This window comes from Struthio camelus, chromosome W (assembly GCF_040807025.1).
Source record: "Struthio camelus isolate bStrCam1 chromosome W, bStrCam1.hap1, whole genome shotgun sequence".
NCBI classification, from domain to species: Eukaryota; Metazoa; Chordata; class Aves; order Struthioniformes; family Struthionidae; genus Struthio; species Struthio camelus.
Window position 1 is genome coordinate 43544971 of NC_090981.1, and position 23532 is coordinate 43568502.

Genomic DNA, 23532 nt, shown 5'->3' on the forward strand with positions numbered 1-23532 from the left:
CTGAGCTCTAGATTGCACATCATCAATATTCTATTCTTCGAAGAAATGGAAGAGTTAATACATCACTGGAGTAGTCACATGCTTGATAATATCAAAAGGGACTTCTCAAATGTCTTATGACTTACTGTAAACCTTTTAATAAAAATACTCGAGGTGCTACAAATTACCTAATTAAGGATATGGTTAGAGTAAGACTAATAATACATAGCACAACTTTGTATTATATACTAGTAAATAAAGATTTGAATAATTAAGAAGTTGCCACATGGCAACTGACCACATGAGCATTGCTAATCCACTCTTAACAAAATAACACAGATTAGGCTAAACTGCAACTGCCAAGGATTTCAGCAGGCCCATTTTACTTCACTCTAAAACTCAAAGTCAATTGCCTTAATACATTCAAAAGGGAATATAACTTCCAGCTGAAGGGTTGGTAACTTACACTATTTAACTTTAATTAAAAGAGCACTTCCGCCTATGTCTTGTACAAAAGACAAGGGTATTAGATACACCTTCGCCTGACTACAAGCATTCAAAAGATGCAGTCACTCATCAGCTTGTTACAAAGGATGCAACGTTCAAAGATTAAAAAAATCTCAATATGATTTGGGGGGAGGGGAGCTTTCAATTTAATTCACTTTACCCCCTCATGGCCACTGTGCGTCAAGCAAGCATTGAACGCGTTTTTCACATTTGAGTTGTAAACTGACTATTGAGGTTTATAATGGAAACTCTGAAAGACCCTCAACTACAGCTGTGCTATAATTACCGTCACTATCAGAAGATGCATCTTTGTGCCAGTTCTGGCAAAAAGCATAATATTAAATCACAGAAGGTTACACCACCCCAAATTATTTGTTGTTCAGCTACAGACAAGCAGCAATCAACACTGACCACAAGAGGCCTATGCACTGAATGACTGCAGGTGTGCAAAGAAAGCCTCCTTTCCTTGAAACCACTCTGTGACTAGAAATGGAAGCACTTAGGGCTTCGTGACTATGCTGTTCTTTTATCATTTACCTTCATTCAATGTTAAAATGCTCCTTTCTATAAAACTAATCATAACAGGGGCACATTAGGCTCGAGGAACACAGGCAGATCTGTTTAATTAGTTTATCAATATAAGCACATCAAACTCCATGAGTTATTGACCAAGACTTATTTTTGTTCTACACCACCAATTGCTTATTAGGTCACTTTTTGTATCCTTACCATCCAATGACATGATGCACATAATCAAGTTGAGGGCAGTGTGTACTTATAAAACTAAAAAAATCACAAGGCACTTCTGTAAACAATAAGATGCCCTTTGCTTCTCTTAAGGCAAATGAACGTGTTCTACTGCTTCTTCACCTCCATTTCCCTCTATCAGGGCATTAAGCACGGTTAAAAGAAAACAGCAGCCATTTCTGGGCAGGAAAGTCACTTAGATGAACTAATGCATTTTATGCTACAGCATCATAGTGATTTGTGCAGACAAGTTTTTTTTTTTTTTTTAAAGAATTCTTATAGAGTGTGCAAAAAAACTGGCAAAACAAATTCATAAAACAGCATCAGGATTAACGTGCTACGAATCTGACTTAATCCATTCCAAATAATTTCTAGTAATTTCAAAACTACGCTTAAAACTGGATCATGATAAAGGTATCTGGAGCCAGAAGCGCTAACTGGTTGACTCTGAGGGTAGTTATATTTTGAACCAAATTTATCATCCTACCAACCTTGATAAAGGAGAAAAATTACAGAATCACAGAATGGTTGGGGTTGGAAGGGACCTCTGGAGATCACCTAGTCCAACCTCCCTGCTCAAGCAGGGTCACCTAGAGCATATTTCCTCTAGAGCACATCCAGACGGGTTTTGAATATCTCCAGGGAAGGAGACTCCACTACCTCTCCAGGCAACCTGTTCCAGTGCTCTGTCACCCTCACAGCAAAGAAGTTTTTCCTTAGGTTTAGACGGAACTTCCTGTGCTTCAGTTTCTGCCCATTGCCTCTTGTCCTGTCACTGGGCACCACAGAGAAGAGACTGGCCTCATCATCTCGACACCCTCCCTTCAGATACTTGTACACATTGATGAGATCGCCTCTCAAGTCTTCTCTTCTCCAGACTGAACAGGTCCAGCTCTCTCAGCCTTTCTTCATAGGAGAGATGCTCCAGTCATCTTTGTCGCCCTCTGCTGGACTATCTCCAGTCCACTGTCAACTGTCTTTTCTGAATGCCCCGATATCTTTTCAGTTTAAAAGAAAAAGCATACCTCCCACAGAGCTTGTGCCTCCCACAAGCATATGTTAGTGCCAAACTGCAGAAAAATAAGTTATGAGTGAACTTTAACCACCATATGAATGAAGACATGTGAACTCAATTATCCATTTGTTTTAAAACAAAACAAAAAGGCCTATAAAATACAAATGGGGACAGTTTTTCTGCTAGATAATAGCATTCAAGGTCAATAATTTCATACGCATTCTTTTCAGGAATACTTTTCAAGGCACTCCTTTTTGGTCGTTGTTTTGAACAATTCAAAACTGGGCCTATAGTATGTAAAATTTAACTTAAGGTAAAGGGGAAATAATATATTTGATTAGTTCCACTAGTCCCTATCTTAAATTAAAATAATAAATATAATTCTCTGCACCTTTCATCACCTATTATTAAAAATGTATTCACAATGCCTTTAAAAAAATACTTAAATATAGCAAGTTCTGAAGGTCTTGCCATCTTTGCATCCCCAAACATCAACTTGCCAGAGCTGTGTATTTGGTCTCAGCAAAATATATACATTGTTTCAAAAAACGGAAAAAGCAAAACAATGTTTTAAAGTAGTAGCTAAATAAGAACAACTTTTTTAAAGTTGAAGTCTAACTTGCCTATGCCTGTCCATCAATGTAATATAAAGAAGAAAATAGACATGTCAGTGACCTACTGTATTGCAACACCACAGGGAGAGGTAGGGGTTTGCTGGTGTCATTATTGCAGGAAATACAATCTTCCATGGCATAAGCCATGAAAAAAGCAATTTTTTGTTCACATTCATAGAATCCAGAAGGCTGAAATATATGTTTTCCAGGAGCGGAAGAAAGAATTTGAGTATGCAATTATTTAACCTGTCCTCTTAAAATGCATTGTTTCAAACAATTGTTCCCTGCATTTTTCCAAAATTATGTTGCTGTGCAGTAGGATATAGCTAATTAAGTTGAAGATAGCCGAGCAAGCATACAAACTGCCACTTGTTGGTCACTATGCAGTCCAGACTTGCAAATTTATAACTGCGACGTTTCATTCAGATTTTCATTTGTCAAGGCAACTATAACTCTGGCACCTCTGCACTAGAGTTGATAGCATGTAGTAAGAGCAGTGAACATTAGAGTAACACATTTATTATTTGTTTATAAAACTTCTCATTGTACAACTTTCTAATACAGATGCTACTTTTCAGTTTCTCAAGCCACCTAGTAAGCCTGTGGACTTAAACACATCATAGTTGAATGTCGGCTCCATTCTTAACTTGAACTTCCTGGAAATTAGTTGAATTCTCTCTAATCCAAGATAGGTTTTTTTCTTGCCTTCCTATGAGGAAAAAGCTATGAAGCAAGCTACCTTGTGTGTCTAACCCCTAATGCTGGGGCAAAAAATAACAGGTATACTGCTAAAATAAAAAGGATAGCATACAGCCAGAAAGAAAAAGTCATGTTTCTGCTAGCATTTCATCCATGGAAGTTCTGAAAATATCTGTTAAGTAGGTCTCCTACTAATTAAACAGAAATCAGGCAATTTAGTGCAAGTTGAATAAACTCAGTTAAGCAACTTGAGTTTCCAGAAATTAACTCCTATTACAGATGATTCGGACCCAGCTATTTCATCAGCTGCTTTTACAGCAAGTTTGATGATTCTCCAATATGTCCCTTCTTCATTTTACTCCTTTCATAATTCTTTATACAAAGTAAATGAGTAATCTTAACATATGAAGTGAACATATGAAGGAGAATTTTGGCACCGTGCCACTCACAGTGGGATAGCAAACGGGACTCCCTGCTAAAATCCTTCATCTTTTTTAGCCAGTTTATCTTTTGGATATTTTTCCATACATCTTCATAGAGTGGCGAGCATACTAATGCTTAGCCAAAAAACATATTAGATCCATCCTCTTTACTGTAAATATTAGCAGTAAAATACAAGAGTTTTTAATGTATGGGCAAGCTGTGTGTAGGGTTTTGCTTTTTGAATCTCCACATCTTGTCAGACACTCAAATAAAAGTAACTCAAAGATCTGGACTTACAATGCATCAAAGCAAAAGTTTCTTCTCAGCTCTAGATGGGACTTATTTTTATCTCAATAACCATGTCCTTTAGAGAAGATTACAAAAAGGTAGCTTTCAAATCTCAGAATCTCTTTAATCACAGGCATTCACATTGACAGTTTGGTTTTATATATAATTTTGTGTGTGTGTGTGTGTGTGTGTGTATAAAAATAAAGAAGCAACACAAATTTTGTGGAACAAAATATTACTTTAAACACACTTGATTTGTCATATCACATTTTGCATGATCATGAATTCTTACAGGAACTTCTTTAACTCTGTTAAAATGATCTCATTTTGGTAAACCTAATCCTGAAACACACTCTTTTTAGAAGGAGTGTAACACACAACTAGCAGTTTTTTTTCCCCACCTTTGCCTCTCAACCCTGATCTGCAACAGATGCTTTCAAATTTATTTCCCTGTGTTTTTGTACATAAATAAAAATTACTATTCGCTCAAACCAAATAATCAGTAGGTGTCCTTTACTTATACGTTAAACTATTTCCATAATACTGTCACTGAATTTAAACCTTGAGAAGTTCTAGTTTAAAAAAGTCAGATATTTTATGGTTTGATGAAGTCACAGATACAATTAGATACAATTTTCATAAGCAAGGATCTTCCATAACACTATATTTAATGAGCCATAAGAATACCTCAATATTTTTACTGGCAACATTCTTCACAACAGCAGGAAACAGCTCAGAAGCATTTTTTCCCTTTGCAATCATCTAAAAAATAAATAAATAAATTTAGTTTTTAAAGAGAGGCATTATTCCAGATCTGCATTTCTTCTCTGTTTCTATGTAAAACCGACAATAAATTCTTTTATTTTTGGTAACAGCCAAGCTTCATGGAATGCTAACTATAGGACAAAATCTCTGAATGCAGACCAGTAATAAGGTAGAGAAACAATGGACTTATCATATCACATTGCAAACCATTTTAAATGTTTTTAAAATGACTTTAAGACAAACAAAGAACTTGCTTATTCCAAAAGCTTCACACCACTCCTTTCTGGGAGCTGCCTTCCTGAAAAAAAAAGAAACACTTTCAGCTTAGAGACCTGCTTGCAAAAAGGAGCAAGCTTAATTCAAACCAGGATTACAGGACAAGTTGTATACGTTTTGAAGTCCTGTTCGCCTCCCACAAATACGATTTTAGTGTGCAACAGAACTAAAAAAAAAAATCAATATCAAATAGACATCACACTTAAATCAAAAACAAAACAAGGTTAGTTTCCATAACAAGTTAAATACAAAAGACCTTGCTGAAGTGTTTATACAGAACAAAAAAGAACAAAGATAAAAGCAAAATCAGTCCATCTCCTACTGTGATTTTCTTGCTTAAAAGGAAGAAGTTTTCGTATTTAATTCCATAGAAACATCTGAAGGTAGGGGATACAGCAATGGAAGTAACATTGTTCTCCCAATAAAGAGCACATGAATAACAAAACACAGTTAAGCTTCATCCCTTGCATAAACAGCTTTAAAGAAGGAAGCTATTTATAAGAGTCAAGTACATAAAAGGGATAAAATACTTCAACACATACTTCAAGTATACAACTCCCTCCTCTCTTAGATCAAAGTTATAGCAATATGTCTGCCAATAACTCTCATGCAGGTTGCAAAACCCAGAATGTTTGCATTAATATGATACACATTTTTAAGTTATGATGCTGCTGAATATGAACTCATTCAGAATAGAACAGCCCCTGCTATGGACAAGGCCAGGATGCAGTCAGCCAAACATCAAGCTAACTGGAGAGGACAAGAGGTCAAAAAGACAATCAAATATGCAGGGGTCCAACACAGGAATACAAATATTTGCAAAGGTAATCGCTATTTTTCATAACTATCTCATATCTTCACCATTGTTCAAGATTGTATAGCTGATCAAACTTCATACATGAGAGGTGTGAGTTAGGAATATGTATCTTACTGGTAAAACATATTAAGCATAAGGAACTTGGATCTCATGCAGCAAAGGCAAGAAAAGAAAATGTGAAACATTGACAAACTGCCTGTTAGGAACAGGATAGAAAAAGAGAAGCTAAAAAAAAAAGGGGGGGGGGTTGAAGTGTAAACTATCACTGAGCATTTGAAAGAGTTTAAGACCAGCTATCCAACATAACATTCTATTTTAATAGAATTAACATCTTAAATTTTATTTTTTGCAGTTGCATTTAAGCACAGGAAGTGACACAAACTAAGAGTAAATGGTATCGTTTGGTTTTCTGAGATTTTTAATTAAGAATCTAAATGAAACTACTGCTATCAGGATTAGGGTCTTTATACAAAATACCAGTTTCAAAATGACCAGAATCAAGCAGAACTTCGTAACAAGATGCACTGAAGAAAAGCATCACAGAACAGCATATTATCATCATCACATTTTGATGCAACAGAAGTTAAATTATTCAAAAATAAGAATGATTCTTTAATTTAAATTACAATCACAGTGTTACACCCTAACAGGGGAATCTATGCGTTACTTGCATTATTCAACTGACCAACCATAACAGCTCCAGTGTACCATGTAGATATGTATTTAGGGTCTTTTAAAAGGGTGTATTTTGACTCATTAAGTCATAATGATTAGTGTAAATCCTTCTTAGACCGTGGATCATTAACCTGGAAGAACATAACGGTCCTCTCCAAGACTAAAGTCTATTGTGTCAATTTTGCTGCCACTCCTGGACGTTCTCCAGCTGTGCTAAGTCTTATACACCTAAAGCTCCTGCTCAAGCAGGAACTTTCATTCTGCAAGACATACTACATTTGTCCACAAGTCTGTGTGCTGTTCTGTCCATAGAAAATATAGGACCTGTGGATTGTGCATATTGCAAGGTGCACTAAGCTTTTCCTTTCATTTTCCTTTCTGAATGAGACACAGATAAGAATTTCTCTGTGGGATATTAGGCACATGAATTCATTTCATAAATCTATGCCCTGAAAATCTGAAGGAGAGAAATTCTGCTGGGATTTTTCCTAGACGAGAAGTTTAGAAGGGCAGAAAGGTCAGGTTTCACATGCTAACAAAAATACCTCGGTTGTTGTAATGTCAGTAGCAGGTCTCAAAAAGAAATATCAGATACCATTTTCAGGTATATAGTCAAATGCACTTAGTACTGTATATACTTCAAATTTATTTCTAAGCCAGTAGTATTGCTGCCAAACTTACACAGACTGGGATTATTTTATGATATGTAAGCAAGAAAGAAGTTTTTATGCAGGTAAGCCAAAAGTATATAAAATAATTTACTAACTTAAAAATCACCACTTGTTATTTGATCACACTAAAACCACATGTATTTTTAGTTAGGTAGCCTTAAACAGCTTCATACAAGACAGGAAGTGAAAAGATCAACAAGAAACTACTCCTATACTTGAAATTATGTTGTAAATGATATGCTTAACAGTCCTTGTCTGCAGGACAGATTTGTTTGTTTGTAATGAATTTCCTTCTCTCCAGCGGAGACTTTGCAACCCAGCTTACAAGGGGAAGAAGCAGCACAACTAGCTATAAAAAGTGTTCTCCTGATACTTTTCCCTGCACCTATATGAAGAACAAAGGTTCAACCTCTTGAAGTCTACTAAAAGAGTACGGAAATTATTGGTTTGGACAGCTTTTTCCATATATAAAAGTAGCATGAATGAATATTCATGTGAGGCATGTTAAACAATACTCTGACATTGGAGCTCCTTCTTCCTCAAATTACAAGGCTAAAGGAAGCCTTTTACCTCTGGAAAACACAACCCATCCATGAGAACTCACTCATCCTGACCTCTTTCTAGCTGCTCTACAGGTCTTTTGTCATCATCCTCCCTTTCCCCTACCTGTCAAACCTGCTTCCTTTAGTAACATACAACATCTGGCAGAACTGAAGTACTGTTTGCCCTTATTCAGATTAAAGAGGAAAGAATTATGCCGAACAGTAACTATGCTCTGTCAAGGTGTTATTCATATGACACTCACACTGGATGTTCCCCCAGGAACTCAAATCCAGAGAATTAAAACCTTTGCAAGAGTGTTAGCAACACATATGTTCCACCTACCCTCAACGTTCATGTATAATTATAAAGCCAGTGCACGCATTATTCTTCTGCTTCATATAACATGAGATGTGTTCCCTTTTCTCTGGGGCTCCAAAGAAAAGGGATATGGGAGAAGAAACCATATGCATATTTCCACCTACATTCTACAATATATAAAATATACTACCATCTTTTCATCATCTTAAGTGATAATGTACATGTATATTTACACTGTGAGTGTTGTGAACCAGCCACTCACTCTCCTCAGCCATGCACTTAGGCTGTCTGAAGCGGATCTCAAACATTTGCACATGGCAGAGTGAGCACTAAACTACTGTGTAACAACTACATAATTTCTGGAAGCCTTTGTATTAACATGCTGTTTCATAAAAATATGACTGGAGGTCCAGATGGCCACTCCGCAGATGTCAGGATTAGAGACATTTTTCAGAAAGGACATTAACGTATCTCGAGCCCTGCTAGAGTTTGATCAGTGAATAGAAGTCCACTTTTCTGGAAAAGCTTTCCCCATAACCCATGACGTATTCAGACAAGCTTCACACAGAAACCACTGCGTCGCCCACTTGGAGATTACCGACACAGATCTACGTTCTGCCAGTACAGAAATAAAGATCATCGGACTCCCAGCATTTCAAGGGATGTCTCAGTTGATGGGGTCTGCAGCTTGGAAAAGAACAGAGAATGATTCATCGCGTAGCCTAAGCAGCAGCCTGTTGCTTCCCCAAAAGAGCAGAAGCATACTAACCAGGATTTGATTAATATTAGCTTATTTTGAACTCAACCATAAGCACACTAATACAGCATAACTGATAAACAACAAAGAAGCATCTTTGTGCTCAGTGGCTCAGTAAGAACAACATAACCAATGCTACAGGCCTTATGCTAATCGTGCAAAGTTCCAGTCCTGGCCTATAAAGCTTGTTGTTAACTTGTTAGGTGAACCAGAGCTTGGTACCAGGTGCCTCTTGTCATGATGCACAGACTAAGTATGGGAAAACAACAAATACGTTGATAACGTGGAACGGACAAAACAGAGGCCCCAGAACTATAAACAACTCAGCGACAGTCAAACGGTGGCCAACTCTAAGAGCTGGAAAAAGGCTGCTTTTGCTTTAAGAAAAGAAGCAGCAGCTAAGCAAAGAAAAAGAAGATACAAGCAACAGAAGGTGCCTGGTACAGCCTGTGAAAGTTACTCCCTCATCCAGAATTGCACTGTGCTAGCACAGGGAGAGAGGCCAAGGGTTGGGAACTGTCTAGAACCACAAACATCTAATAGAAGGAGATAATCTTGAGCTGGGAACGGGGGAGCAGGAGAAAGAAGATTCTCAATTCAATTCTAGCTTTCCTTACTGCAAGAGTCTTGAGCCTGACCACCTCCACCTAAGACCATCAACTATATATCCCCAGCTCCATGGCATTATATATTCACAGGTAATTTAAGATATGACTGTCAAGAATTAACTGCATTGACTATGTAGCAGCAAAGTTTAATAACGAGCAAGAAATAGCCATTAACGAAGCACGTTATTAGTGAAGATCAATCTAGTAAAGCTTTGAAGTTTAGAGCTGACCTAATTTAAGTCTTTACTTCCCTGATAAAAACACACAAATAGACACACAGAAATATACACGTGTGTGTATATACACATATATAAATATACACACACATATATATAAAAATATGAAGATTTCCCCCCCCGGTTGCAAGAGCGTCCAAGCACGAGTCAAAATCCAGTCACCTGTACCCACTCACTTAAGTAAATTCTCAGAGAAGAATGATTCATATTTTAAAAAAACAGAATAAAAACACAGAAGACTGAAGGAACAACCAGAGAAAGCAACTGCAGAAGTCCCAAAGGAACAAGTTAAGTGCTCACTGAAGAGCTTTCCACAACAATATTTTCTAAACACTTTTAAGAAGAAATAAAGGGGCTTAATCCTCTTCATAGTACTCAGCCTATAGACTTCAACACATAATAGCGTTAAAGCCTGTCTGATCAAGCATTTTGGGTGAACTGTGTACATGTACTGCTAATTAAACAAATGCTTAAACAATATGCTCCCTTTAATTAAAAAAATTACCTTATATAATCAAAAACAGTAAAAGCATATTAAATGCAATTTGTCATTTTATTCCACCAAATTTCTGTAGCTTCCCAACTGCTGAACTAAGATTATAACAGAAACTTCTGTAGGAATCATCTCTTACTTAACATATTGACTTTATTGCCTCCGTACTGAAGACGGCTTACAGGCATATTGGCATTGTTACACAGTTATCATCAAAACATGTGCAATTATATACTTTTAAATACAAATTTCATTATAAAAATTCAAATCAAGTACTTCACCATAGCTTTTAAACACCATTTAGAAATTCAAATGCTGACTTAGTACAGGATTTGTAAAGTAAAAAAAGTATTCACATCCAAGCAGGAAGAAAAAAATCACATACCCCAACAATCCTTTTCATAGCATCCAGCTTTGCAGAATCTTTACTGCTTTCCAACATTTGCTTTAGGTCTTCATTTCTATGGTAGGAATATAGAAAAGTATCAATTAGGAAAAATATAAGAAAAACATAATACCATTTTTATATTTTCAAACCACTTCAGCAACTTAAGATGAAGCACTGCCCCTTCTTGTCCATTTTTAAATTTTATTTGTTAACATTCTGGCTAAAATAATGAAGTATTTAGTAACAGAATCCATCAGATTCCAACAATAATGCAAACACTTGCAACTCTAATCCACTATAAGGTGAACCCTCAGCTGGAAGGTTGAAGTCTTGAGGCAACAGAACAGTTCAATTTGAACTGATCATTCATTCACCTTTTTTTCAAAGAGTGCCAGATGTAATAGCCTGACATTGACGTATTTGTGTTAGAATATAATATCGACTTACGTAAATGACTGAAAAGCCCGATAGCAGGTTGCCTGATAGCAGGTTTTCAGTACGGTCTGAATTTCAACGGTAATTAAGAACATACTGTATTACCTCTCTCCATCAGTCTTTCCAGTTTGTAGATTTCTATCCACTGTCTTCAGAATGAAAAACCTCAGGTCTGTAGCACACCTATTCTACAGTCCGTAAGATTAAGACAGCCGCGTGGTTACACACATATAATGTCCAAATACTTTTTACAGATGAAGCAGCATTCTGACATGAAAATATTAACTTGATAATGATGTCTTCTCACAGATGCAGCTTCTCATTAGCAATCTCTAATCAACAGCCTAACTTTGCTTGGCTTTTTAGACAGCAAAGAGATCACAATCTATTCATGTAGGTCAACTGCATTTGTAGACTCCTAAAAAAAAACTGCAAGACAGATTTTGAAGAAACTGCCTTTTATAAAATTCTGTATTGCTTTTAAGTATATTAAAAATGCAAAACAGCAAAATGACCCACAAAAAGATATCTGCAAAATTCCAAAGAACTTGAAAAACATTCCAAGTGTACAGACCCTGTGAACTCTCAAATGTTGAAAGACAATACGGAAAGCAAGAGCAAGGACTTCAGAGGTGAACAGAAAATTTTAAAAGCATTCTAATTTATCACCATACTAACAATCTGAGATCAAGAGGGGAGGGGGGAGGAAGAAAGTTTAAACCAAAAAAAAACCAGAATTAATTTTAAAGAGACAAAATGTTGCCATCCATTCCTTCATAAAGGATTAAATAGCATTTTTCCTACTTAAAAGGGACAGTTACTCTAATGGGCAAGAATTAGTATTTCATCACATTCTATAACTGTGGATTAAGGAATCTTTTTCTCTGAAGCAGGTCAAATTCATTCGTTTCTTTTATCCTTAGACCCACTGTTGCTTCTATGTTTCTTTCCCCCTCACAGGGGATCCACGTTGCCCCCACGCGTTAGAACACACCCACAAAAACAGAGTTACAACCAGAGGAAAAAAAGAATGTTTTTTCCTAATAAGCCAAAAGCAAAACATGCAAAACTCCAGAAAGCAGATACTTGCATGTAACTTCAAGTGAAATCTAAACACTTTTTAAAAAAATAAGCGTTTCATGAAATACTTGAATATCCTAATAGAGATGGCCTGTCATGAGTACTGGCTTCACTTAACTGCACACTTAAGTACTATGTGTGGTTTTTTGTTGTTTGTTTGTTTTTAAGTGGAGCCATTCCACTTCCTTGCCTGCTTCAGCATCTTTTCCCAAACATAACTGAGAACCACTCTTAATTTGTCCGCTTCACACCGCTAAAAACTTTTTACTGTTATTACTGGAAACGTTGAAAGAACTATCTGGTCTATCTTGTATTCTTGATTTTTTTTTTTTCTTGCACTTTTGCTTCTGTCCTTTAAATTAGACCTTCCATCCAAATTTGTTCTGAACTTTTGCATACTGTTGAAGCCAGTCTAATATGTCTGTACTTGTCCTTTATTTCCCAAATACAAGCAGTAACATCTTGTGTACTCTGTTCTTGTAATACCATCCCAAGTTGACAAATTTGTTAAAAATAACCAACACTAAGCCATGATTTCATGTATCTTCTTCCATCTCCTCCTCCTCCTCCTCCAACTCCTGGAATAAAAATGCATCTCCCTCTGCATTAAGCTCTCCATTTTCTGATTTTATTTCAGATGTGCTAAGGTTCACTTCTATACTCAAATTCATTTTTAGCCACTCTGCATTTTTTCCTCAGTTCTGAATCCTTATTTTAGATGTCAGAAATCAAAGATTTGTTGTTGTAGGGTCATATCTAAACATCTTTAACCATTTGCTTTCTTTTTTTTTTTTTTAAACTTTATCCGAAGTTCTGTTTGTAATTTTTAGAAAGGCTAACTTGATTTAATTTTTGGCAATTCACTTTACCCATGTTCTTCTCTCTCCCTTTCTTCCTATTCCTCACAGACTACGTACGCAACCGTTCTCAGTTCTTTTAGATTAGCTTGAAACACCTCACTCGAGGCTTTCCTTTAGCTGGATACAGACATTTCCAAAACTTCTATTGTGTTCTACTTAAGTTTTAATCTTTAATTTTCAAACTTAGTTTGTAAAAAGAACTATGCAACACAGTTGCCAAAGACAGGTAGAAGACTGGACTTGATCTAGAAAGCTGTTCCCACTCCTGTGTTCCTACTTCCTGTTTCTTAATACCATTTCATCTACTCATGCAGAAATTGAGATGGAAAAAGCAGCAAAAGGTAAAGTATAGAATAATATTACTAAATTGTGATCATCTAGTTCATCATGTGATTGGTAGGAGGATGCTTCAGTTCCTTGGCACAACCAACCAAGCAACTATTTTTTAAAAGTTAATTTTCTAAACAAAGAAGATCAGCTGGTCTAACTATTTCTGACTTCAGAACAACATACGGTATATTTTCTACTTCATATGAAAATTAAAGTTTAATGAAAAAATTTTAAATGGATAAAGATCTGACTAAAGACATTTTAAAAAGATATATTGAATGGATAGCATTAGACTACAGAGAAGCTGCTTAAGAATCAACTTTGGGACTATAGTTGCTAACGAAAATACTTAGCATAAAATGAAAAAATGAGAATATGTCAACCAAATTTGCAAATCACAAGGTAGAAAAATTTGGAAATAGAGTTTTGACCTACAGGACAGAGTAACAAAAATGGATGAAGTTACACGGCACAAAATTCAAGTTCACACTCACAGACACTAACCACCAAACATTCTGCTGAAAACTAGCTCCCAGCAGTTGGAAATGACAAAAGCAGGCAGTCACAGAAAGATAAGTTCTTAGTGCCAAAAAAAAAAAAGAAAAAGAAAAGAAAAGAAAAAAAGAGGAAAGGAAGGGGGGAGTAGTTGAATTTAAGACACATTAGGCATTACTAGACAAGATAAAGAAGAAAGTGTTCAAGGATGAAATGTACTTCTAACTGCTTATAGAAAATATTTCACCATATACTATAAATAAAATCATTCTGAAATGTTAACAGAAAAGATATAAACTGGAGATAGGAAGAGATTAAGACCTGCTTACAGCCAACCTTGCTCTTCTAAGAGCAAAGCAGCAAGGGAAAATAATGATTTTTAAAAAACCTAGGAAACTAGAAGTTCTAGATGAATTAGTTTGGAAATTGGTTTCTACATCAACTGTTGTAATTTTTAAAAAGTCTTACTTTTCTAATCTAAATTACAATCTAGAATTAGCAAGCATTAAATACTTACAGAGTAAAATATTGCTCCATGCATGCATATGGATCAGCAGCAGCAGCAAGCCCTTTTTCTTCTACACTCAGATATGGTTTCAGCGTAACATCAAAGCTCCCCCCTTTAAGAACAGATTTAATAGTGCAAGAAGCCTCATTTATTTTACCCAGCATTGTCAAATTTTGTTCCATCCTTTTAAGTATTTTTACAAAAACAAAAAAATTAAAGAACGCAGTCAGCTAAGCTTGCCTACTGAGACTGAGGTCTACACAAAAAAAAAAAAAAAAAAACAAATCTACTTATTGTTTAACAGGAGACCCACTCCCTTGCTGTTTTAACTTCTAAAAACAAATACTCTGCGTAGATTTCAAAGGTCATTTCCCTTCAAAAACAATGTTTATCAGCGGCCTCTGCTAACAATGATAAAGGCAAATACTTTTCAGTCTTTCACAATATAGTTTATGGTACAGTACAGCAATATTTTCATCTTCTGAGCATTAAGAAGATTTGAGGAAATTTTGATTCCTTAAGCAAAACCCTTTAAAATAGAAATTATAAATGCAAGCCTCACAGTGTTGTCCATGTTTCTACGTTCATTAGTTATTCCAAAGTGCCAGTTCTTCAGTATACAAAGTTAAACAAATGTCTTTACCATTTATATCCACTTGCTAGCAGCTCAGGAAAGCTTAAGCAACTATCCAGCTGCATCAATAATTTTTCCTCTCTCCTCCTCAAATTTTGAGACTAATTTTAGCCTAGGGAGTTAGGCGCGTATTACAGATCACTGAAATATAAACTCTATTCCTGCAGTAGCAGAACTGCGCTTAAAGAAGCCTAATCTGATAGTTAATGGAAAATATTGAGTTACATTAAGCAAGACAGTAACGGTCCCAACCGTGGTAGGTGCAAAAAATTTTTACAAAGAATAAACACATTGTCTCTCTGTCTCTCTTCTTTCTGCAACTGCAAGAAGAGGTGAAACACCTTCCCAGAAATCATCCACCTGACCATTCACAAATCTAAGAGTGTCGTATTCTTGCTAGTGCACGCTTAGTCACAAAAACTAGCCTCTTGCCTAGAATAAGTCTAGGATTTCAGACTGCTGAGTAATATTACCCTCCTTTACAAAACCAAATAGGCCAGGCATAAAAGTATGTCACTAAATTTTAATCCAGCTATGCTAGTGGTAAGTCTCTCTGTTCCCTCATCTTCCCTAGGAACTACCCTAAAACTTCAAGTGCAACGATCATTTAATCTGCACAGAAACACTAGTCCATATCGTCTGTGGCAAATCATTTGCCACTGCACCTACAGTATTCTGAATAACTATTATCGATAGGAGAAGGCTTACTCCACCTTGGTAAGATACACATTTATTTACCTCCTATTCGACCATAATATAAAAACCATAAATTGATAAATATTCGCTATATTTCAAGTGCATCCAGCTACTGAGAAGTGACCTACTAATCCTAATGCTTTCTTTGCAAAAAACAGTATAAATTACATAAATAATGTCAAAATTGCAGCCAAAGCCCAGCAAGCAATCAATGATTCTTTAGCTATAAAAGCTTTACTCCTTGAAGTTTATCAGCCTTTTGCCTCTAGAAAATAAGAATATTATGTTTCCCCATTCTGCATGTATGACCCCAAAACCTGAGACCTATTTTAATCACCTTGGAATGAGGGAAAGGAACTTTAAAAGGAATCAAAAACTGGCAGTGAGACAGAGGCTCTTCACATATAGGGAGAGCACCGGGTCACTGCATGAATAAGATACAGGAGGTATCAAACGCAAATCCACTGCAGGGGAGGAAACAAGCTTCATTAGTTCGGACATCATGAAACCACCTGCTACAGAACCACAACAGAAGTAACAAACGTCCCATTTAAAAGAGTTTTAATAATGCAGTTCTTAAGTTTTCAATCTACTATATGCTTTTAGTTACACCATATCAATTCTACTGTTCTTGCACTTCAAAGTCTTCAGGAAACTTCAGTCTGGATTACATACTTTCAATTACGGCATACCAAGAGATTTTTTGTGTGCAGTACAGCAAAACATTCAGCAAAATGTTCCAACACAGAGTGCAAAATATCATCAATGCTACCAGGTTCAAAATAGTAAATTTGCACTAACAGAGCAACTAACTGGTCTTTGCACTTGCATAGTAATGAAGTCCTAATGAAGATCCCCCCAGAAAAAATCAGGTTTTACTGGTGTTGCAAAATCCTTAAAATACATTGGTTTATTTTAGCTCAAGCAATTGCAGAAACCCTAAACAAATTTGAATTTAACACTTAAAAAGGAACTGTAAATTGATGTCAGAGCCATATAACATGAAAGCTACAATGGCAATGAGTACACGCTGCAGTTGGAGTTCATTTTACTCTAGATTTGGCTCTTCTCCAGCAGGAAATTACAGAATCCTGAGTTTTGCTGTGAACACTTCATTCTATACCGCAAACTGTTTGAATGACATCTTGTGGTGCTATTCAGTATTGCCTTCACCTTCGTTATAATATTATTTATATTCATTGTCAATTCACAACACCAAGATATAATTCAACTATTATTTCAAAGGAGACTCAAACTGTGCAGCTTCGAATGTAGCTGTATCGCGGTTTAAAGAGAAGTTATGAGAAGAGAAATCAGGTATTTCTTTCAGCCACATCTAACTTTGTTTCAATTTGATAAACAGACATATTACCCAAAAAGGAAACTCAGTGATTTTAAAGGGTAGACAGCAGAGATATGAGAAAAACAGGGTAACTACTGTACCCTGTAAGGCTGAGACACACACAGAAAAACAAGACAGGATATACTTCTTGCTAGTCAGACTACAACTCATTAATGATTGCTTTGCCACAACGTGCTCAAAGCACTTGCCATCCGGAGGTTTAGGCACAATCTCATCCTACTGAGTAAGTAAATATACAGAAAAGTCTAAAATTAAAACCGAATAAAACATCTTTCTAGTTCAGAGCTGTCAAAAATACAGCACCTGAACTACACTTGAGCAAATCTGTACATGAACATTTTGAAGTTGTTGCTGCCGTCATCATCAATGCAGATATATTAACAACCTACATTTCAGAAGCTCTGACCAGACCACAAGCTAATATGCCATCAAGTGGTTAGATTAAACCACATTCCTCTCCAGGTCTTTCAAAGATTAACTATTGCCAGTATAATTGTTAAAGATACTACTTCATCCAGTGACAAGAAAGATTATTTGAAAGGGTGAATTCCACTGGATGCAACTTTTTGTGATAATGCCCATGCCTCTGAGGCTGCAGAGAAGCTTCTGCAAGAAGAGAACAATCCTTGCTGGCAGAGACTGTTTTCCTGAAGCCTCTAAAGGGGCATACGGGGTGCTGCCACTTCAGTAGTTACGTCAGCTTATGGCCTGTCTTGGGCAGGCTGGTGATCTGAATCTACAGACATTTGTAGGTCACTCAGCAGCATCTGAAAGACGTGAACAGAGATTATTCACTGCTTCTCACTGTCCTATGTATCTCCAACATTTCTGAAAATAGTAAGGAAAAAAGAGAGGCCTCCTTCAAAGATACCACCAAAAAGGTGGTACTAGCACTGCCAAAATCTGCAAAGGTGTTAGGATATTTATGGATATATGCCCACAGCATGTCAGAAAGAGTATTTAAGAGCACTCCAAGGCACTGCTGTTCATCTTCCAGAAGGATGCCAAAAATCTCTAAATGCCAAAAAAATCCTAGTTTGGCCTCAACGTAAGAAAACAACCTATGGCAGAGGGTGGCGGGGCTAGACAAGGATAGTCTTCAGGAAAGCAGAACTAAGAACAGGTACCTAGTTCTTTCAATTTCAACCCTATGTTGCAACAATGTTACCAAAAGGCATTTCAGTGCCATTCACTAGGCAGACTATAACAAGTGTCTAAAACAAACATGTGACAGCATAATGAACATGCAGAAACCACAGTGGAGACCTTAAACTATAATGATCTCTTTTCTGAGAGAAAAAGCCTTAAAAATTTTTAAATGACTGCATTACAGAGAATCACAGGAAATCAACAGCTCATTGCTTATATCCTCCTATGTACCCAACTGTGTGGCAAAAAGAACACATTCACTGTGTGTCGCTTGCCAGCACGTCCGACCAACTTCTGCTTGAAGGTGTGCTCTGCAACACCATATTCATGTTCATATATTACATATAGTTACTATCATGGCACCTAGTACAGGGTTCAGATTTTATCTTGCAGAGTCATCAGTTCATCCACATCATTCATCTTTGCTGGCTTGTGCATCCAACTGAAACTGGCATATCACCATAAAAATGGGCATAGTGCCATTACAACAGATGACAAAGAGGGCAGACTTGCCAGTGAACTAGTTTATGCATCAAGCTTGAACATTAGGGCTGGACTCTCCTCCAAGAATTTCATAAATGGCAGTCTATACAAGCTTTCCATGACTGGTTGAACAGGATATGCCAAGACAAAACTAGATTAATATAAGACTCCAAGAACATATCTGGCAGCTACTGGAAGCAAGTTTTAGCTCTGATGAAGGGGGGGGGGGGAGTTCTCTGCACAAAGAATCAGGGAAGGAGCATCTTAATGGAATCACCTTTCTTAGATCGGCTCTCTGCAAAACAGGCTTACAAATCTCAGGGGGAAAAAAAAAAGTTTGCAGCCCAGCCGAGTTTTCTGATGAATAGCTGAACAGAGCGCATAAGCCAGATCTGCAGAAAAACAAAACAAAACTTCAAAGTTACAAATGTATTTTGCTTGGCAGGAATCTAGTTTAAAGATGCAAACCAGTAAAGTTGAAAATGTTTGTTGCAGATTTTGCCATTTGCTTCAATACTGTACTTATCAGCATCTACTGAAGTTTTTCACGTGGTTCACTTGCAAGTTTTTATGTTTGGTTTAGACTGAGCAACAACTAGTTTTACTGCTGAAAGCGTGTTGTTTCCAAGATCAAGCATTATTACCTTATTACATGCAGGTAAAATTTCAAAAGTAATTGTAGTTGCACAGAAAATTTTCATCTATATTTATTTATTAATAGTAGGCAGTAAAAGCTGCATCCTGACATAAGCAATTGCACATTGATTCTGGGTTATTAATTATCTCTTCTTGTTTTTCTCAAATGCCGGAAATTAGTTAGACTTTTAGCTCTATATAGAGCAATGGCACATATTGCAACCATAAAAATATCTTATTTACTTATAGAAGGTCTGCATCAAACAGGATCTCTCTATGTTACACAGATGATTTTGACAGTCTCCCATCTAGGCAGTTCTTTCTTTATTGATTCCATCAATCTAGACGAGGGAAAAACAATTTATGGTCTACGGGCTAGATTCAGCTTATCTATACAATTTACATGACCCTCAGCTCTTGCCAATTTTCTCCTGAAGACTCATGTAATGGGCAACAATATACCATTTCCATTATTCTGGTGACTCACAACTTGATCCTTTCTCTTCTCTTTCAAATGGTTGGGGTTATGTGAATGCGTATCTGGAGGACCTAGACATTGATCTATGCTTGGGACATAACCAGTTTACAGACAAGTGTCAGACTACCAAGAAATTTATTCAGGTTGTATTAAAAAAGAACACCACATGTGATAGTTCATGTGATTTGGGGGGGGGGGGGGGGGGACGGGGGGGGGGAAGCAGAAAACAGAGGCATTTCCAGCCATGCAGTGGGGCCTGCTCCATAGAAAAGGTTCTAAGTCTAGACGGATTTATCTCGGCTGCACAGAACCTCTTAATTACGCAGCTATTGACAGAATAAGCAGGAAGACAAAGTTTCTATCCTCTGACAAGCAGATCCACTTCTGACATATTTGAAATGATTCAACTAACCAAAAGGTTTGTTGAAAGGAGCATGTACTGAAGAGGTAAGTTATATTCTCTTTTGTCAAGATTCAATACCCACAGAAAAAGCTATCCTTAAACTTATATATTTTTGAGAGAGAGGTTTCACAACAGAGTTCTGCAGAAAACAGCAAGAAAACAGTTCCTTATGCATATTTTATACTTACTGTTAATTTATATAATAGTAATGTTTAAAATAAATTCTAATTTTTTCCTCACCTCTTTTGTCCTGAAAGACAGGACAACAGTTACCCGACTGAGGTAGGATCAAAGTTCTATTTCAACAACTACAATTTTTTTCACTGTATTGTGTGCATACAGTATGTAACTAACGTGAAACACGCTGTTTGCATATGGTGCATGCAATCCACTTCCACTTCTTTGTGCCAAGATAACCATTTTTTCAAAGATCATTTCATCACTATTATTTATCAATCAAATCTTTCCACTTCCTCAGATTCTAGATGCCATCACGACAGATAGTTTCCAAGGTGCTGAAATATTTCAAAATTCACATTTCATGTTGTCTCAACCAAACCACACTACTAACATATCAAGAAAATACTATGTTTATTGACTGAAGAGTCTATTTTTGATTGAAAATTAATGAATGAATCATAGAATTGCTGAAGGAAAAAAAAAAGAAGAAGCTTGAGCAAGCAGAAGAAAACATCCGGACTTTTGACACTAAGGGATGCTCTTTTAGACCTTTTAGAGAATAAGTACTTTAGCTGAGTATTTCTACCGAAATGATCAAAACAGAAAAATAGCTTTTATTAAGTCAACTTTAGACTTCAGTGTTAAGTCTACTGATGCTTATTTGTGCCGCTTTGTGCAACTTATAACACTTATTGCATAGAACGATCTCTGGCAAGACTGAAGACAGTCTCAATCTCAAAAAATTATTGTTGGATCTTCAGAAGCACTGGCTTACTTCCACTTCATGACTAACAGAAGACAGACAACATAAAGAAAAGAGGTTGGGATTTTTTTTTGAAGTGTTTAGAATTATGTCTTAACACTTATATTTTAAACCACATGATATTATTCAGATTGACTTTCAAGAAGCAAGTGCAGTTCTTTGGTCCAACAGCTATTCTGCTGACATTCTGGGCCATATATTTACCTTGTGCTCCTCCACTTCGCTGAAGAAGAAAAGTACTTCTTACATCATCCATAGGCCTAAGCGGAAATTCTCTTCCACAGCAACAAGAGAAGCTTGGCAAGCACTCCACCACCACAGTGATATGGGACATAAACATATCTAAGATCATATATAGCATAGCAGTGTTGAGTGACAATCAAAAGAGATCAGCAAACAGAACCCTGAAAAGCCATAATAGTAATTTTATTTCACCAGTAAAATCTCCCCAATACCTCATATTTTAAAATACATGATGCAGAAATAACTTGCACTTTCCTATATGCCAGGTAGGGAGGGATCAGATTTGCCTAGCTTAAAGAACACAAAACCAAAACACTTGAAGATATGGTGTCCTCAATCTGGAGTAGAGCCACCATTTTAGGAGACTTTCATTTCAGCTCTAAGGAAAGAAAATTTTATTTGTTTCTCAATAAGGAAACTTTGAGCCATTACCAGAGTTGAATAGATGGTGCACAAATGCTTGATAAATGACTTCTGCATTTTCCAGAGAGAACACAATGTGCTGGTCTCTCTCCCTTCTTTTCTAGTAATAATCCTCTCCTGCAGTCCAGTGGTAGAATACCAGCTCTGTCACACCCTAAAAACACCAGTCTTTTCTATATAATGTTCATTCTTCAACTCTCCAATCCATATTAAGGGCTTACGTACACAGATTTAAATCAGGGATAATTTCCTATTTCAAGGAGTCTTTGTTTGTCAGCTGTAAAGACGAAGCAGATCAAAGCCTCCTTCCCTCTCAAGCCTTTCCTTTACAAGATTTCTCCCCTCCTTTAATAGCAAGCCTGGAGGGGTGATTAATAGGCACACATACATATCACAGTCTTCTCAGCTACCCTGGTTCTTCCATGTTCAAAGATGATCATATATGAACACACGTACACCAAGCCTCAGGAGACCAGAGTTTTATTCAGGCAGACCACCAGGCACTCTCAGGTAAAAATCACTCACTTTTGCGTCTCTGTCCAGAAAAACGTATTACAATATTTTACCTGCAAAAAAGTCTGAAATCTAGGTTGAAACAACTTATGTATAAAATTATGACCACGATCAGGGGTACTTCCCTCTGTGGAAAAGCAGAACAGAGGTTGAAAAAAATAAAGCAGAAAGTTGTTTCCATAGGAGGGAACAAGAAAAGAAGGGTGCAAACAACATAAATCAGCTATAATGCACAAGTCAGGAGAGGGCATGCACGATCAGCAAAAATTTTAACTGGAAGAGAAAGAAAAAAGCAAAGGATGTAGTGTAATAGCAGGAACACAAAACTGTGGCTCTTTTGGCAAACAGAGAAGGCCAGTCAGCTTCTGTCTCACCTTCCTGTGACGTTACTTTGGTGTGGCATAAAAACCATCACACCAGTCGAGGTCTCTAAGCATGGATGCTCTCTTTGTGCAGAGCAATCAAACTGAAGAACAAACTAGTGATTTCCTAATGTAAACAAGACCTTAGTTTATGGTCCTTCTGATCAGCTGGTCTAAGAATAGATTTCCAGTTTGTTGAAGAACATCTCTGGCTTAGTGAGCCTCTTGATCCTTCCATTTAGACACGTTTTTTTGTCGCTCCTATTCAGCTTTCCTTGGTGGAGTTCCAGGCTGTACGGGCCAGTGCATTTTCCCCCATTTCCTCATTCTGACTTCCGATCAACACCCTGAACTAGTAACACCCTCCCACTTCAAGCGGGCCACCTAATCGCCACCAGCCTTTCCAACTGCAGCTTCCACATAACACTTTTTAGCACTTTTTTAAAAGACCCACTTGAGGGCAAAATGAAATGAATGTCAGCGTGTTCAGTTGTCAAGAGAGATGAAAAATTATGGACAGTTCTTGAAAAAAAAAAAACTGTAAGATTATTCTTCATGCCACCATGACCACCTTAAACCTAAGCAACTGAACTTTTCCGCGGAGTAACGAGGGGTTAAAAAACGGACACCGGAGGCGCTGCTTCATTGCTACCGACCTCCCGGGGCCGTCCCGGTCCAG

At 36.9% G+C, this 23532-nt stretch overlaps 1 protein-coding gene across 2 annotated transcripts in view; it reads right to left on the reverse strand.

Moving 5' to 3' along the window:
* Nucleotides 1-23532, reverse strand: part of LOC104152952 (adaptor related protein complex 3 subunit beta 1) — a 158619-nt gene that overhangs the window by 134691 nt on the left and 396 nt on the right. The window contains exons 2-5 of one of the 2 annotated variants that reach the window (XM_068926132.1): nucleotides 21517-21654; nucleotides 14537-14639; nucleotides 10817-10892; nucleotides 4960-5034 (exon numbers count right to left, since the gene is read on the reverse strand). In XM_068926132.1, the coding sequence (XP_068782233.1) occupies nucleotides 4960-5034; nucleotides 10817-10892; nucleotides 14537-14639; nucleotides 21517-21652 (390 nt within the window). In that variant the 5' untranslated portion in view covers nucleotides 21653-21654. The remainder of the gene's footprint in view (nucleotides 1-4959; nucleotides 5035-10816; nucleotides 10893-14536; nucleotides 14640-21516; nucleotides 21655-23532) is intronic. The other variant, XM_068926133.1, reaches the window with a different exon arrangement.